The following is a 14587-nucleotide window of genomic DNA, read 5'->3' as shown; positions in this document are numbered from 1 at the left end:
TATGTCTCCCTCTTAAAAATCTCCCCTAGCTCTTCCTATCTCTCTCATTTGTAGTTAATCATCCCCTTATCCCCTCCCTCTCCTTCCTGGGCCTTATTCATTTGTCTAGTCTCCTCTTACTACATTATGTTGGTGTTTTGGATTTTTTTATTTTTTTTTTAGGGATTGGTAGTATTTGTCTTCTCTGCTAAAAGTAAGTTTCTCAAGCACAGACTAGATTCTTCCTTTTTGTCCTTAGGCACTGAGTCAGAGCAGGCTTTAAGAAATGCTTCTTAAATTGCATTATGCAGCCAAGATAGAGAAATGTCCTCAAAAAGAGTTCACAAAATAGCTATTTACAATCAAAAGGAAATGCTAAAATGTACGTGCATTTCTTACCTAGTAGCTGTGTACTCTCCTTTCTCTTCTTCCCCTCTCTCTTTCAAGCACTCTGTTCTCCTAAATTCTGTACTACGTTGGAAAATACATACCCCTATTTCTTCCTGGTTGCATTCCTTTGTTATCTTTTTGCTTTTGCAAATTCTTGTTTTTCTAAGTGAGGCTTCAAACTCTCTTTGTCCTCAAGATTAGCATATGGGCCTAGGGAACCTGCTGATTTCCTTTTAGTCTCCCTTTGCCCAACATCTAACCATCTGTCCTGACTTTCTTTAGCCCACAGCCTCATCTCCAGGTCCAGAGTCCTCTAGAGAGACTTAAATGGAACCCCTGGTCTCTCCTCTGCCTTCACCAGGTTTTAAGTCATAAGTAATGACTTTACATGAAATTCCAAATTCAATCACCTCCTTAAAATACAATCATTTCTGATCTAATGAAAGATGTCGCCACTTGTAATTATTTCCCTTAAGAAGGAATTTCGAAGTCCAAATATAAGGATTGCCTTGTTGTCCAAGCAGCCCAGGAAAACTGACAGTGTTCTCCCCTACAGCACTTCCTGTCTGCCAGGCCCATGGTGGGCACTTTACGTGTATCATCTCATTTAATCTTCATAACACCCTGGGAAGCAGGTCTCTTATCTCTTGGCTTCCTGTTCTGTAGGTGAAGAGAGCCAGCCCACAATTTTTAAGTGACTTGCTTAGAGGACAGAGCTAGAAATGGAGAGCCAGCCCTGGAACCCAGATAGCCCTGGAGCCCACCTCTGAGTATCTTCCTCCTCCCAGTCATGTTTCCCACTGCCCAAGAAATCAGAACCTGTTCTAAGAAGGGGGAAAAGGGGCAGAGGGAGGCTGATGGGGGGCGGGGGGTGAATCTAATTAAGATATATTGCAAGCACATATGTAAATGTCACAATGAACCCCCCCTGTACAGTTAATATATGTTAATAAAAATAAATTTTAAGAAGAAATAATCAGCTTTGATGTGCATTAAATGATAGCACTGAGATCACTGTGGACTTTGAGACCAAAGCAGCAGGGACAGGGTTGGCTCACACTCAGACAATCTCCGGAACCGGGGCATCCCTGCACATCCCTGGGATCTGGCCATCCCTGTGTGATGCTCTGCAGTCCTCTCCTTCCTGCTCTCACGATGAACAGCTCCTAGCACTGACATTCTGCTAAACTAAGACAGGGTATGGCAGATGCCTGAGAAAATAAAACTGTCAGCTCTGAGTTCTCCAAACAAAGACATTCCTGTACTAGGGAACTGTCTCCTCATCTCCTGGACCTGTGCCCAACAAAACCTCCAAAGACGCCACTCCCCACTGCCTGGGTCTGACCAAGGGGGAGAGAAGAAGAATTGCATAAACCAGAGGGAACAGAGTTGGAAGAAGACAGTTTACTCGTAAAGAGACAGAGACTGCCTTTCCCATCAGCAGGAAAAGCTTTGCCCAAAGATGAGCTAATGATCTGAAGGCTGTTTGCTGCTCTTTTAGAGAATCAAAGACAAAGTGCAGTCCAGCCCAGGTGCTCTGTGGCCAGGAGTAATGACCTGGAGTTAAGAAGTGGAGGAATTTTTGAGAAGATGCCAGAAAAACACACCAGTAAAGGTCCATGGAACAAAATAGCTTTCTGGACATCAATGAAGAAAATTGGCAGAAAGAACAATGGGGGTATCCACTGGCAGCAAAATAGATCTGCAAAAACCATTCTGAACTCAAGCAGAGGTAAATTGTTAAAATAATGACTATCACCCCCAACATCTACATCCCCTGTGAGAAATGTGCATGCCTATACTCGCAGGCAGAGTATGTTGCTCTACTCACTTTAGTCTGAGTTGGCCTTGTGAGTTGCTTTGACCAATAGAATGTGACAGAAGTGATGCCATACAAGATCCACCCTGGTCCTTAAGAGGCTTGTAACTTGAGTCCTCAAGCAGAGAAGAGCCTGGCTCAACCCACCTGCAGGTGAAAGACCACAAAGAGGAGAACCAAGAGGCCCTTTGGAGAGCCAAGGGACATGGCCAGACAGTACTAACTGCCAGAAATGTGACTGACCATCGTGGACTCCAAAGTCCAATCAAGCTGTCAAATGACTGTTGCCATGGGAGTGATCTCAGGCAAAACCAGAGAAGAATGAGCCAGACTGCCCTGGACTATCAGAAAAAAAGAATAAGTTGCTGTTTTAAGGAACTAATCTGGGCAGCAAATTGTTCTGCAGCAACAGACAATAGTAGCAGAAAGGAAAGTCTGCTTTGGGTGAGCGTGCTCCGTCCCTGGCCGCCCATCACACCCGAGGGCTGTCCCCTGCTGATCTCCCTCCTAGGGACTCTGGGTACTTTAGATGAGGAGTGATTACTTCGTGGGTTTGGCCCATGGATTTCCTCTGGTCAGTGCTGATAAAATAGTTCACATTGATAATAGTGTTAGGAATGGTTATTTCCTGAGGGACAAAAAGGGGAGAATTATGAACTAGACATCAGAGGAAAACAGAATGAAAGAAAGAGAAAGAGACAGAAAGAAAGGGAAGGAGGAAGGGGAAGGGAGGAAGAAGGAAGGAAGGAAGGAAGGAAGGAAAGAAGGAAGGGAGGGAGGGAAGGCTGGCACCAGAAGAGGCTTACCTGGCCTCTGGTTCAGGTGCTTTGTGCAGTAGCTTGCACAGAGCAGGCACGAGGAAGATGGTGCAGTTTCTACAGCCCCTACATGCCTTCTGGGAAAGTGACAAAGTCTCCCCAATGACGTGACCACTGCACTTGTGAATGTGTGGAAAGAACTGCAGTGAGAATAATGGAAATTTCTTCCCTTACCTATGCCCTAGCAGCCCAGCTCTCCTAGGCCCTTCTTAACTCCCACATTAATTTATAAACTTAACAACTAAACATTGAACACCTACTATTGCCAGGCACTCAAGTGAGTGTGGAGACTAGAAGAGAATAAAACAGTCTCTGTGCCTAAGGATCTCAGTATACTGACAGAGAGGAATGCACCAGATAAATATTAGCAGAGTAATTATTAATTAATCATAAAGCAATGTGAAGAGTTGTGGCAGCTACAGAAATAAGACCCAAGGTACAAGCTTCTCAGTTGGATCAACTTGACACTGGTTCCCCGATAAAATTAATACTTTGTTTCTATATACCATCCTGCAGCTGCAGAGATGATGGAGCGACACTTAAGTTCTTCCCTATGCCAAATTCCAATACCCATGTATCCACCTCTGACATTTGTGGGATGGGCTTTCATCCTGCCCACTCCAGCTGACTTTTTGAGTCTCCCCACAACACACACACATACACACAAACACACAGAGCCCCAGGTTTCCCAGCCTGGAAGAAGCAGCCCCACCAGCTTCGGATTTCCTGTATGCCAATGAGTGAGATACTGTCACCCATCTACACCAGGTGAAGAAATTGCAGCATGAAGGTTAGAGCTGGAAGACGCTCAGAGAACGCCTGCTCCAGCCCTCATGTGAGGAGACTGAGGCCCTTGGAGGGAGAGATATAACCAACCCCACAGAGGCCCCTAATCACTGTGTGCTCCTCCTCCATAGCAAGGCTCATGGGAGAACTAAGGCTACAACCTAGCCCTCCCACTCTCAGGTCGGTGCTCTACCCATCACACCATGGCACTCCTGATGTCTGTGGAGAAGAGTCAAGAGAAAAGTAGAGATCAAGGGTGACTCAGCACACACCACTTCCAAATGCTGTCAAAGACACTGTCCTCAGAGCCCTGGGAACTGCACCTGGTGCAGGAGAGAGCGGTCATAACTGAAGCAGCTTGTAGCTAGAGGAACGGCACCCCCAAAGAACTGGGATGCTGAGATTCAACCTCATCAACAAGACGCCTCCAGCAACCTTCACCCCAAAACCAAGGAGCCCCTGGTGACTACTTTCCCTTTCAGCCCCAGGAGCTGTCTCCTGGGCCTGTGGCTCCCTTTAACCTTTGTACACATAGACTCAGGAAATGGACTGTTCCCCTCTTTGCTATGACTGTTGGGGAGCACAGGGCAGGATTTGCTACCAATCCCAACAAAGTATACGTGTCTTAATGGCACATATTCTGTGTACGAATTTATCACAGATTTTACTATAGCTTTCTATCCTCATTTTTTCCTCCCTTTCTCCCCAGTTTTCTCACCTACTTTTTCTTATTGTCCTTTGTGTATATTAGAAATCACCTTAAACCAGTTGGGGGGAATGACTAAATAAACAAGCAATTGGTTTTAAGAGGAGATTGAAGAGAAAGCACCAAGAGGGGAAAAAAAATTATTGTGTGTCTACTTTAAGTCAAGAGTAAGAAGACCTAGAAAACCAGAACTAGTTGGGACAAACCCATACACTGAACACTTATGTGGCCTAGAAGCAAGGGCAGTATGGAGATTATCTAAAATCCCATGGCACGGCAGAACAGACCCGTCGATGTCAGCAGTAGATGGCTGATCCTGACCTATTAGGATAGGTAGGTAGCATCTACCATCTGTGACCTGCAGGCAGGGGACCTGGATTCTCATTCTCACTGTCTGATTCCAGCTAGCTGTGCTCCCTTAATCTGACTGGAGTTTCTTTTTCTTTACTTTTGAAATGAGTCTGAGGTTTACACCCACCAGTCTCTGACACAACCTAGCTTCCAATAAACCAAACTTCTTCCAGGAGAACAGGGATTACCTCCCTGCTTACTACCTCCCTGCTTACACAACGACATGCTTTAAAGATGCCCCACCCACTAGAAATTTTATACAGAGCCTCTGGGTTATTACACTGCCTGGCCTCTCCATAACTGGGCCTTTCCAGTTTGCTGCTTGTGACACTAGGGCATGATGGAACGCCAGCTTCACCATGGGATTCAATCTTATTAGCAGGAACCTGATTAGATTATATTTCACTGCAGCCCAGAAGCCACCGTATTTCAAGGACAGCCAGCCAGCCGTGCTAAGAGCATACAGAGACCCGCTCACTCTCTGCAGACCTCAGGAATCCGACCCAGGCCTGCAGCAGGTGCAATAAAACACAGACGGCCCATGCAAAGGTTCCGACCTGGAGAAGGTGTTCCGGGCGTAGTGCATGATGCTGTCAAAGTCGTATGTCTCTCCCAGAGAGCTCACTTCCCCGGCTTCCATTTTTAAGAAGTTATACTCCTGACCTGTGACACAACACTCTGTTAAGGACTTTGAAAACCAAGGCAGCATCTGAAAAGAAGGAGGGGAGGGAGAAGAAGGGCCCAGAGCAACTTCCCACAGCAACCCTCGCCCAGTTGTTTAGACAACAGGGTCTGTGAGGCTTCTGGCTGTTGTTTTTAGTAGACATTTCAGAAATTTGAAACTTCGAGCAAACCCTGTGTTCTCCTAGCCCTGCCACCCAACACTCCTCCCCAAATGCCCCTTGAAACTTTTCAACTATGTTGCCAGGCAGATTAGCACTCCAACTGCTTGTCCAAAAACATGTTGTTAACAACCAAACCAAAAACCAGGACTGGGGGTGTGGCTCAAGTGGTACAATGACTGCCTAGCAAGTGCTCCAAGTTCAGTCCCCTAATACCAAAAAAACAAAATAACCAAAATATTCTGATCTCTCAATTTGAAGAAACGAAAGAAAATGAAGCAGAGAATTAAATTCATTCCTAAATACTTCACAAATTAGATTCTCTAAACATGCTTAAGGCAACCATAGAACTCATTAATTACTTTCATGTTCGATATCTCCTCTCATGGTCAGGTGCGGTGACTACACCTATAATGCCAGCTCCTTGGGAGGTGGAGATCAGAAAGATTGAGGCCAGTTCACAAGGCCTGATCTCAACAGAAAAAGTTGGGTGTGGTGGTGCGCCCTGTAATTCCCAACTACTGCTGAAAGCATAAATAGGAGGACTGGGGTCCAGGTCTGCCTGGGAAAAAAGCAAGACACTATCTCAAAAAGCCATAGCAAATAGGGCTGAAGGTATAGCTCAAGTGGTAGAGTGCCTGCCTAGCAAGGGTGTAAGCCCTGAGTTCAAACTCCAGTACTACAAAAAAAAAAAAAATATATATATATATATATATATATGTATGCATATATATATATTTTTATATCAAATTATTTAATAAGACAAGACTTTTTAACTAGACATGTTATCTACCTTGTGGCTTCTAGGCAGAAGTGCTCTTTTTACATGTGTTTGTATCTTAATTATGTTGCAGTTTCAAAAAGATGGGTTGCCCAAGTCAGCAAAAATGACTCACAAAAGCTGCCAGGAGAACTTTTTCTGGCTGATCAGCCCTAAAGCTGCCAGAGCGTTCTGGTTGATTCTGTTCCATTCAGGAAACGGGGTTACATTTCATTGTTTACAACATGGGCAATCATTTTGCTTCAGCTCTAACCTATGAGCTTCAGCAGATGATTTCCCAGGAAGGCCACAGATGGGCAGTAGCAGTGCTGGTGACAAGCACCTGCAAAGTCAGGCCTCCAAAATTCAGCAATTAGCATTGGTCAACTCCTAGCAGACCCTCCCCTTCACTCCCTCTGACCCTGGACGCCACCTTCCTGGCCAGTGGCTTCCAGGCTCCATGCAGGCCTCCTTACCTGGCTGGATGTTTTCTCTGATGATGGTGACATGTTGGTCTCTGTCTGGCCGGGTATGTTCATGCCAGAACCCAACCACATGGCCCAGCTCGTGAGCGACGATGCCAAACTTGTCACAGTTTTTTCCAATGGATATGGCCTGTGGACCCCCTCCTCGGCGCCCAACGTAGGAGCAACAGCTGGACAGTGATAGAAATACTCAGGTCAGCAGGTCAGGGGACATCCAGAGCGAGAGGCAAGCTTCCCACCCCGCCTTGCCCACTGTGTAAAAGAAACATGGCCACCAGAGATGGAAGTACTCTCTGTGTTCAACTTCTCACACAGTGCAGAAATTCCCTCCAGAGATGCGTCTCAGTCTTTGTGGTGGTCATGGACCCTCTTGAGAAACTGAAGAAAGAAATGTCCTCCTTGCCTACAGCAAAGCACACACCACCCTCCGCCCTTTGCCCTTCACCCCCACAGTGCCCAGCCTCCACCCAGCCACCAATGAGGATAAGAAGAGACCAGAAGATGGCAGCTGAGTTTTGGGAAATCATGTCAAAGGAGACTTGTGCCTCCTGGGTACAATATTATGGTTTTTTTCAAGTAACATATATTTATTATACACTGGCCAACACTGGTTTTATCAAAATATTTTGATAAAGGTATAAAAAAAGAAATTAAAATGGTCCATAATCCCATCACCCAGATAACACCTATTGAGCATTAAAAAATACATGATCATATTACAAAAGATTGAAGTCTTTACCCCCACATCCAACCATTTTATACAAAGATAACCGTTGCTAACAGGATGTCCTCCCAGAAAACGTTTCCACAGGTAGAAACATAAATATTTGTCTCTCAAAGATACATATATAGATACATGTATATAATTATTTATAATATATACTTAAACCACACAATACATCGTGCTCATTGTTCTTCATCCTTTTCCCATATAGACTTCCTTTGTTCTTTTCAAAGCAACATAGTACCAAGTTTATTTCATAGTACCAAACTTTTTATAGCACTACAATTTATTTCATCAGTCTCCTATTAATGTAAATTTAATTTTTTTTATTTAAACATAGCTGCAGGGTAGAGAATGACAAAACAAGTCAACAAAAAAACGCAAAACAAAGAAATGGCTATACTCCTACATGCTCATGGTAGGATAAATCCCGGTGATGGGATAAATGAATAAAAGGATATATGCATTTGAAATTTTGAATTTTCCCATAATAAAAATTGGTCAACCTATTTTATGTATAAAGAAAAGCTATGAATTTTTATTTATTAATTTTGCATTCAGTCACCTTAATCGAGTCTCTCTGAGTTTCTAATAGTTTTTCAATTGATTTTCTTGGCACACAATCCTATTAGCCTTCAATAATGCAAGCTTTGCCTTGTTTCCGCCAACATTCATGGTGTTTATTTCATTCTCCTATCAAATTATATTAGTTAGTGTTTTCAAAACAATGCTAAACAATTGTGTTGACCATAAACGTCTTTGATTTATTCCTGATTCTGACAGAAATGCTTTTAGAATTATCATCAACAAACACGATATTGGCTTTTGGTTTGAACTAATAATTATAAATGTATTTTTGAATGTACATATGAAAATATATATTTATTTTTAGATAATTGACATCTATTCCTGTGCTACTTTAGTTACTTTTTAAAAAGAAAAACAGAAAATGCATGTTTAATCACCCAGATGACTTTTGTCATCTACTGAGAACTGCACGTGGCTTCAATCCTCATACCTATCAATTTTGTGAGCAGACTTCCTAAGCTTGAGCTAGTCTTGCAAACTTCCTGGGGTAGTCTCCCTCTAATGAGGGTGTCAGCCTCCTACTGATGAACTCTAATGTCTTATTTGGAATTTTTCCTAGTTATTCACATGTGAGACACATCTATGACTTAATTATTTATTTGTTCATTTATTATTGGTACCCTCTGTCGTTTCAGGATAGCAAGGCCATGACAGTTCCTTTAAAACGCCAACTTGGAAATGCTCTTTCTCTCTGCCCTGAAAAATTTCAGTAGTATCAGAATATGTTTCTTGAAGGTCTAAAAGAATTCACCTGTAGAACTCTGGCTTTGGTGCTTTGGGGGAGGCAGCTTTCCCCCTGCATTTTTCAATTTCCTTGAAAGTTATTACTCTGTGTCAGTATTTTATACTTACCTTGAAGCCATTCCCATTATTCAGATTGTGACACTTCTCACCCAAGAATGTTGTAAATGACTCTTTTATGAGTCTGCCATGTCAGTGGCTATTTCCCTTTCCTCCGTTTCAAATTTTGTGCTTTTCTTCACTGACTCTTTTTTTTTTTTTTTGTCTAGGTTAAACTAAAAGACATCTATTGCTTTTTTACTCAAAGATTTTACTCTTGAGTTTCTTAGCCTCATAATGGTCCACCTTCTCTGGTTCCCCGTATTTTCATTAAGTTTATTTATTTATTTATTTATTTGTTGCTGTTGTGGTGGTTATTTTGTTAATTTCCTTGAATATCCCATTTTCATTCTTATTTAGCAATGTGGATATTTTGTACATAGCTTTAACCTTACGTCTTTCATTTTGAATTGCAGGATTTGTGTTATCTAGACACTTTACAGTTTTAATCTTCATTTCTTTCTTTTTGTGTGTGTATGGTACTGGGGTTTTAACTCAGGGCAAGGCACTCTCCCACTTGAGCCACTCCACCAGCAATCTTGATTTCTTTATGACCTAGAAGCTATAGAAAAAGATGGAGGAACTTTTTAATTTATAAGGTAGTGCCTATTCTAGTTTTGTTAAGATACACAGTTTTATTTCTTTGCAATCTGGGAGTGTTTTAATGTTATTTCTGCTGTTTACAACCCATTGAGATGTCGCTAATGCTTAACAGTGGACAAGGTCTATTAGCCTTCCATGTGTAATTAAAAATGTGTTCAGCAGCCAAGATGCCCCACCACTGACGAATGGATTAAGAAAATGTGGTATCTATACACAATGGAATTGTATGCAGCCATGAAGAAGAACGAAATGTTATCATTCGCTGGTAAATGGATGGAATTGGAGAACATCATTCTGAGTGAGGTTAGCCTGGCCCAAAAGACCAAAAATTGTATGTTCTCCCTCATATGTGGACATTAGATCAAGGGCAAACACAACAATGGGATTGGACTTTGAGCACATGATAAAAGCGAGAGCACACAAGGGAGGGGTGAGGATAGGTAAGACACCTAAAAAACTAGCTAGAATTTGTTGCCCTTAACGCAGAGAAACTAAAGCAGGTACCTTAAAAGCAACTGAGGCCAATAGGAAAAGGGGACCAGGAACTAGAGAAAAGGTTAGATCAAGAAGAATTAACCTAGAAGGTAACACCCACGCACAGGAAATCAATGTGAGTCAATGCCCTGTATAGCTATCCTTATCTCAACCAGGAAAACCCCTTGTTCCTTCCTATTATTGCTTATACTCTCTCTACAACAAAATTAGAAATAAGGGCAAAATAGTTTCTGCTGGGTATTGAGGGGGTGGGGGGAGAGGGAGGGGGCAGAGTGGGTGGTAAGGGAGGGGGTGGGGGCAGGGAGGAGAAATGACCCAAGCGTTGTATGCACATATGAATAATAAAATTTTTAAAAAATGTGTTCAGGTTATAGAATCTGATAGGCCTACAGAACCAAACTATAGTAATTATATTCCAAATCCTTCATGCATCTCTACTTAGTTTTTGGTCAACATGATGCTGACCTGCTTGGACTGAGAGAAACAAAATTAATCCCCTGCTGCCAGTATTTCTGTTGATTCCCCAGGCTTGTTTTGATGATTCTTAGTGCTATACTGTTTGGTGCATACATATTCATGGCAGCTGTGTTCTCACAATAGCTTGTACCCTTTTTCATTATAAAATATTCCATCTTTTTTTTTTAACATTTTCTGACTTTAAACACAAAAATAGGGCTAGGGATGTAGCTCAGTGGTAGAGTGCTTGCCTAGCATGCGTAAGACCCTGGGTTCCATCTCCAGCGCAAAAGCTATAGTCTATAACTATAACTAGTCTATAACTAAAATGACAATTCCAGCTTCCCTTTTTGGTAGCTCTTGCTTGTACTCTTCCATCTTTTACCTTTAAACTTCTCAGGGTCATTTTCTTCAGTAATCACCTATATGGAGAGCACGTAGTTGAGTTTTGATTTTTGATCCACTACAGAAATCTTTTTCCTTTTAGTAGGCAAATACATCACACTTACATTTATCAGCAAAACAGATATCTTTCATCCTAACGCAATCATTTTATTACATGTTATGTTTTCTGTAGGACGTCTATAAAGCCCATGGGGCCTTTAAATTACATGCAGAATTATGTGTCTATCGAATTATGTGTGCATCGATTCTTGAGAGAAGAAAGCCTATGGCCTCATCAGCCAGCTGATTCTCAGTGGGGTCTCTGGCCTAAGTTTGTGCATATGAAACACCAGCCATAGCTGCCATGGTGACATGACCCACTAGGAGTGAGTCTTCTTGGAGTCATGTTCTGGATCCACCTGCTTTGCCACAGGACTGTGATTTCACTAAGGGCAAAGAGAGTTTCCAGTAAATCCTAGACTCCTATAAATCACAGCTTGTTGGAAATTCTTAGTGTTACAGGGAAAATTCAAGACTTCGTGCATCCTCTGATCTGTTGCCTTGATCCTACTGAGGTGCCTAGCTTTGGTGCACTTACCCACAGTTCCTATAACTGAACACAATGAAACTCTCCTCATCCGTCCTCTCTATGAAGGTCACACAGGTGTGCTTCTCCCAATGTCGCATGGCCTGCTTAAAAATGGCCCTCTGACTGCCTGAAATGACAGGGAGAATCTTAGTCTTCTTGTTGAATCACCTGATTAAGTGTTTGACACTAGGAAGCCATGGACACTGTCACCAAACAAAGAGGAAGGGCAGGTCCCCTTTACTCCAAGGCTCCAAGTGCCCACTCTTAGGTCTGCCCAGTTCTGTTGCTAAGTTGTTCGTGTGTGGCTCTCTGTAGCTATGGTGAGTCATCAGGACATCTGCCTTCCTCAACCACCTTTTACAGTAGGAGTCACAGAGCCTCAGGTAGGGGAAGGGTTCATCTTCAGGAGGGGTTGGAAGTTTGCTTGGTGTGGCTTTCATTCAGGCATTCAACCAATGTGGTACTAGCCACAGGCCTGCCATGAGCAGATGTGTGGAGTGCCTGGGCCGTGCCAGGCCCTGTCCTAGGTCCTGGACAGATAGAAGTGAAAAAAAAAATCTTTGTTCCACAGAACATGTGTGAAGACAAAAGTTAACAGAACTGTCAGTGAAGTAGCTGCAGGTCGTGCTGTAGAGGTTATAAACAGGGTGCTGAGACACAGAGTGGCTGGTGGGGGTTGTGGGGAATCAGAGGGACTTTCTGTGGATGTGTCACTTGATCTGAGAGTCAAATGATAAAAAGAAGCCAGCCAAGCAAAGCTCTGGGGAGAAAACATTCCAGATCGACAGAAGGTGAAGTCCGAGTGTAAGTGTTGAGGAACTGGCAGTGGACATGTTCTGAACAGGAAGGTGGCTTGTATAAGGACTAAGAAGGAAGGAGGAGAGAGGAGAAGAAGGGATAAAAGAGAAGGAAGGGGAAGGAGGCAGAGCTCCATGGGGAGGGCTGAGGCCACAGCCAGCAGTCTCAGGCTTATTGTAGACATAACAGAAAGTCAAAGGATGATTTACATATTCCAAAGATAATAATACTAATAGCAAATAATACTATGTGTCAGGCACAATTCTATGTGCTGTATCTGTATTAATTCATGTAATTTTCAAAACAACTTCATGGAGTAGAAAATATTAACATCCCCGTTTGTAGGACAAAGAACTGGGGACAGAGAGGTTAAGTAGTTCACCAGTGGTGGAACCAGGATTTGGCCCAAGAAGGTCACATTCAGCATGCCACATCTACTGATGCCCTCTGGTTATGTATGGAGCACTGCTCAGGTAGGTGGTGGCGAGACACCAGCAGGTTCAGGTGCTCATCAGGCAGAGGATAGTGTAGCCATCCTTTGTTCCTCCTTCTGCTCAGAAGGCTGGTCCTCACGTACTCATTGTGCATACCCCATCTGTCCTTCAAGACCAAGGTGACTATGCCACTTCCTGAGGAAGGCTCAGGAACAAGGTGACCTTTGAGGACATAACCCCGACAGAAGTTTTCCTGAGTCTGGTAGAACAAGCCACACATAGGCATGAGGGAGACTTAGCAGATGGGACTGCTGTGGCCCTGGCATCCCCTGAGTCCCACCAAGTCCCTCCTAGGAGGACATGCTCAACCTCCATAGCCCAAACACCCAGACCCAACGCGGCCTCTCTGGGACGACTGACCAGTGAAGTTCCCTCCAATGACATAGGGGATGACCCCTCCAGGCCAAATCCTCTCTGTCCTTGAGGTTGTGGCTCTTCGGACCCGAGCAGAGGTGGTCTTGGCTGTGGCCTCCGAGGTCTTAGGGCTGTGTGGAAGCATAGCATCCTTCTTGCCATCTGCAAGACAGTCAGGACACTGTTTACTTTGCCCTAGGATTTCTCCTGTGAATTACGCCTAAGAATTACATCGACCATGAACCTACAAAAAGGGATGCTAGACCCTGTATTCTAAAGGGGCATTTCACCTGTCCAGGGCTTTGAGTCCCTGCGTGGTAGTTTTCCAGACACAGGGAGAAGAAAGTATAGCAAGTGTTTGGGGTTTCAGAATGGTCTGGCTTATTTGAGACCTTGAAAGAGGCCCTCTGGGGCCATAGAATCAAGGTGCCCAGATAACCCTAATCCATCTGGGGGGTGGAGGGAGGTTGAAGTGAACTTTCTGCTCAGAGCCATGAACATTTAGGGTAGTGAGCTCAGACTGTCAATGTTGCAAATTTTCAAATAATTTGGTCAGTATGGCAAAGAAAGTAGACCACTCTGTGACACTGGAAAAGAACAACTTCTTTGTAAGATACGCCTTGATAAGCCTCATAAAATCTCGCAGCTCTTGGAACATCTGGACCCTTAGGAGAGGAATCTAGAGCTGGGTGTGGTGATGCATGTCTGTAATCCCAGCAATCAGGAGGCTGAAACAGAAGGGCCATGAGTTTTTATAATAATAATAATTCATGCTAAAGATTATTCTGAATGCTATCAATATTACCATTTGTCTTATTTTCATTAATATTTGCCTCATTTGATATTTTTTCCACCCATTTATTTTTAATCTCTGCATGTCTTTTTAGTGAGTCATTCCATAGGCATCATTCCATAAGCGACTTAACGTTTCCCACAACAAAACAGTAAAACAAGTCATGCAATGATCATGAGGTTGAAGTTCAACGTATTTTTTTTTTTACTAGATATGAAATGGCCTCTTGTAAGTTGAAATTTTCTACGGAGATAAATTGTAGATACACATATAGCTATGAGAAGTAATGTAGAGAAATCCTATGAACACTTTACTCAGTTTCCCTCAATGGTAACACTTTTTAAAAACCACTGCCCAGTATCACAATAAGGATATGGACATTAATACAATCCACGGATTTCATCCAGCGTTCTCCAGCTTGACTTGTGCTCTTTGTGAGTGTGTAGTTCTATACAATTTCATCATCACAGGTTTTACGTGACTACCACCATATTCATGATACTGAAAGTTTCAGCTCCATAAGGACTTGATGT

General features: G+C 43.1%; 1 protein-coding gene across 3 annotated transcripts in view; it reads right to left on the bottom strand.

Annotated features, from left to right (window-relative positions):
• The window catches only part of Tll2 (tolloid like 2), a 112398-nt gene that overhangs the window by 39903 nt on the left and 57908 nt on the right, over positions 1 to 14587 (bottom strand). For all 3 annotated transcript variants that reach the window (XM_074078626.1, XM_074078627.1, XM_074078628.1), the window contains exons 4-7: positions 13268 to 13423; positions 11625 to 11742; positions 6928 to 7106; positions 5407 to 5512 (exon numbers count right to left, since the gene is read on the bottom strand). In XM_074078626.1, coding sequence (XP_073934727.1) covers positions 5407 to 5512; positions 6928 to 7106; positions 11625 to 11742; positions 13268 to 13423 — 559 coding nt within the window. The remainder of the gene's footprint in view (positions 1 to 5406; positions 5513 to 6927; positions 7107 to 11624; positions 11743 to 13267; positions 13424 to 14587) is intronic.

The sequence above is a fragment of the Castor canadensis genome, chromosome 7 (genome assembly GCF_047511655.1).
Source record: "Castor canadensis chromosome 7, mCasCan1.hap1v2, whole genome shotgun sequence".
Classification (NCBI taxonomy): domain Eukaryota; kingdom Metazoa; phylum Chordata; class Mammalia; order Rodentia; family Castoridae; genus Castor; species Castor canadensis.
The sequence above is the reverse complement of the archived record's forward strand: the minus strand, read 5'-3'. Positions and strand labels throughout refer to the sequence as shown.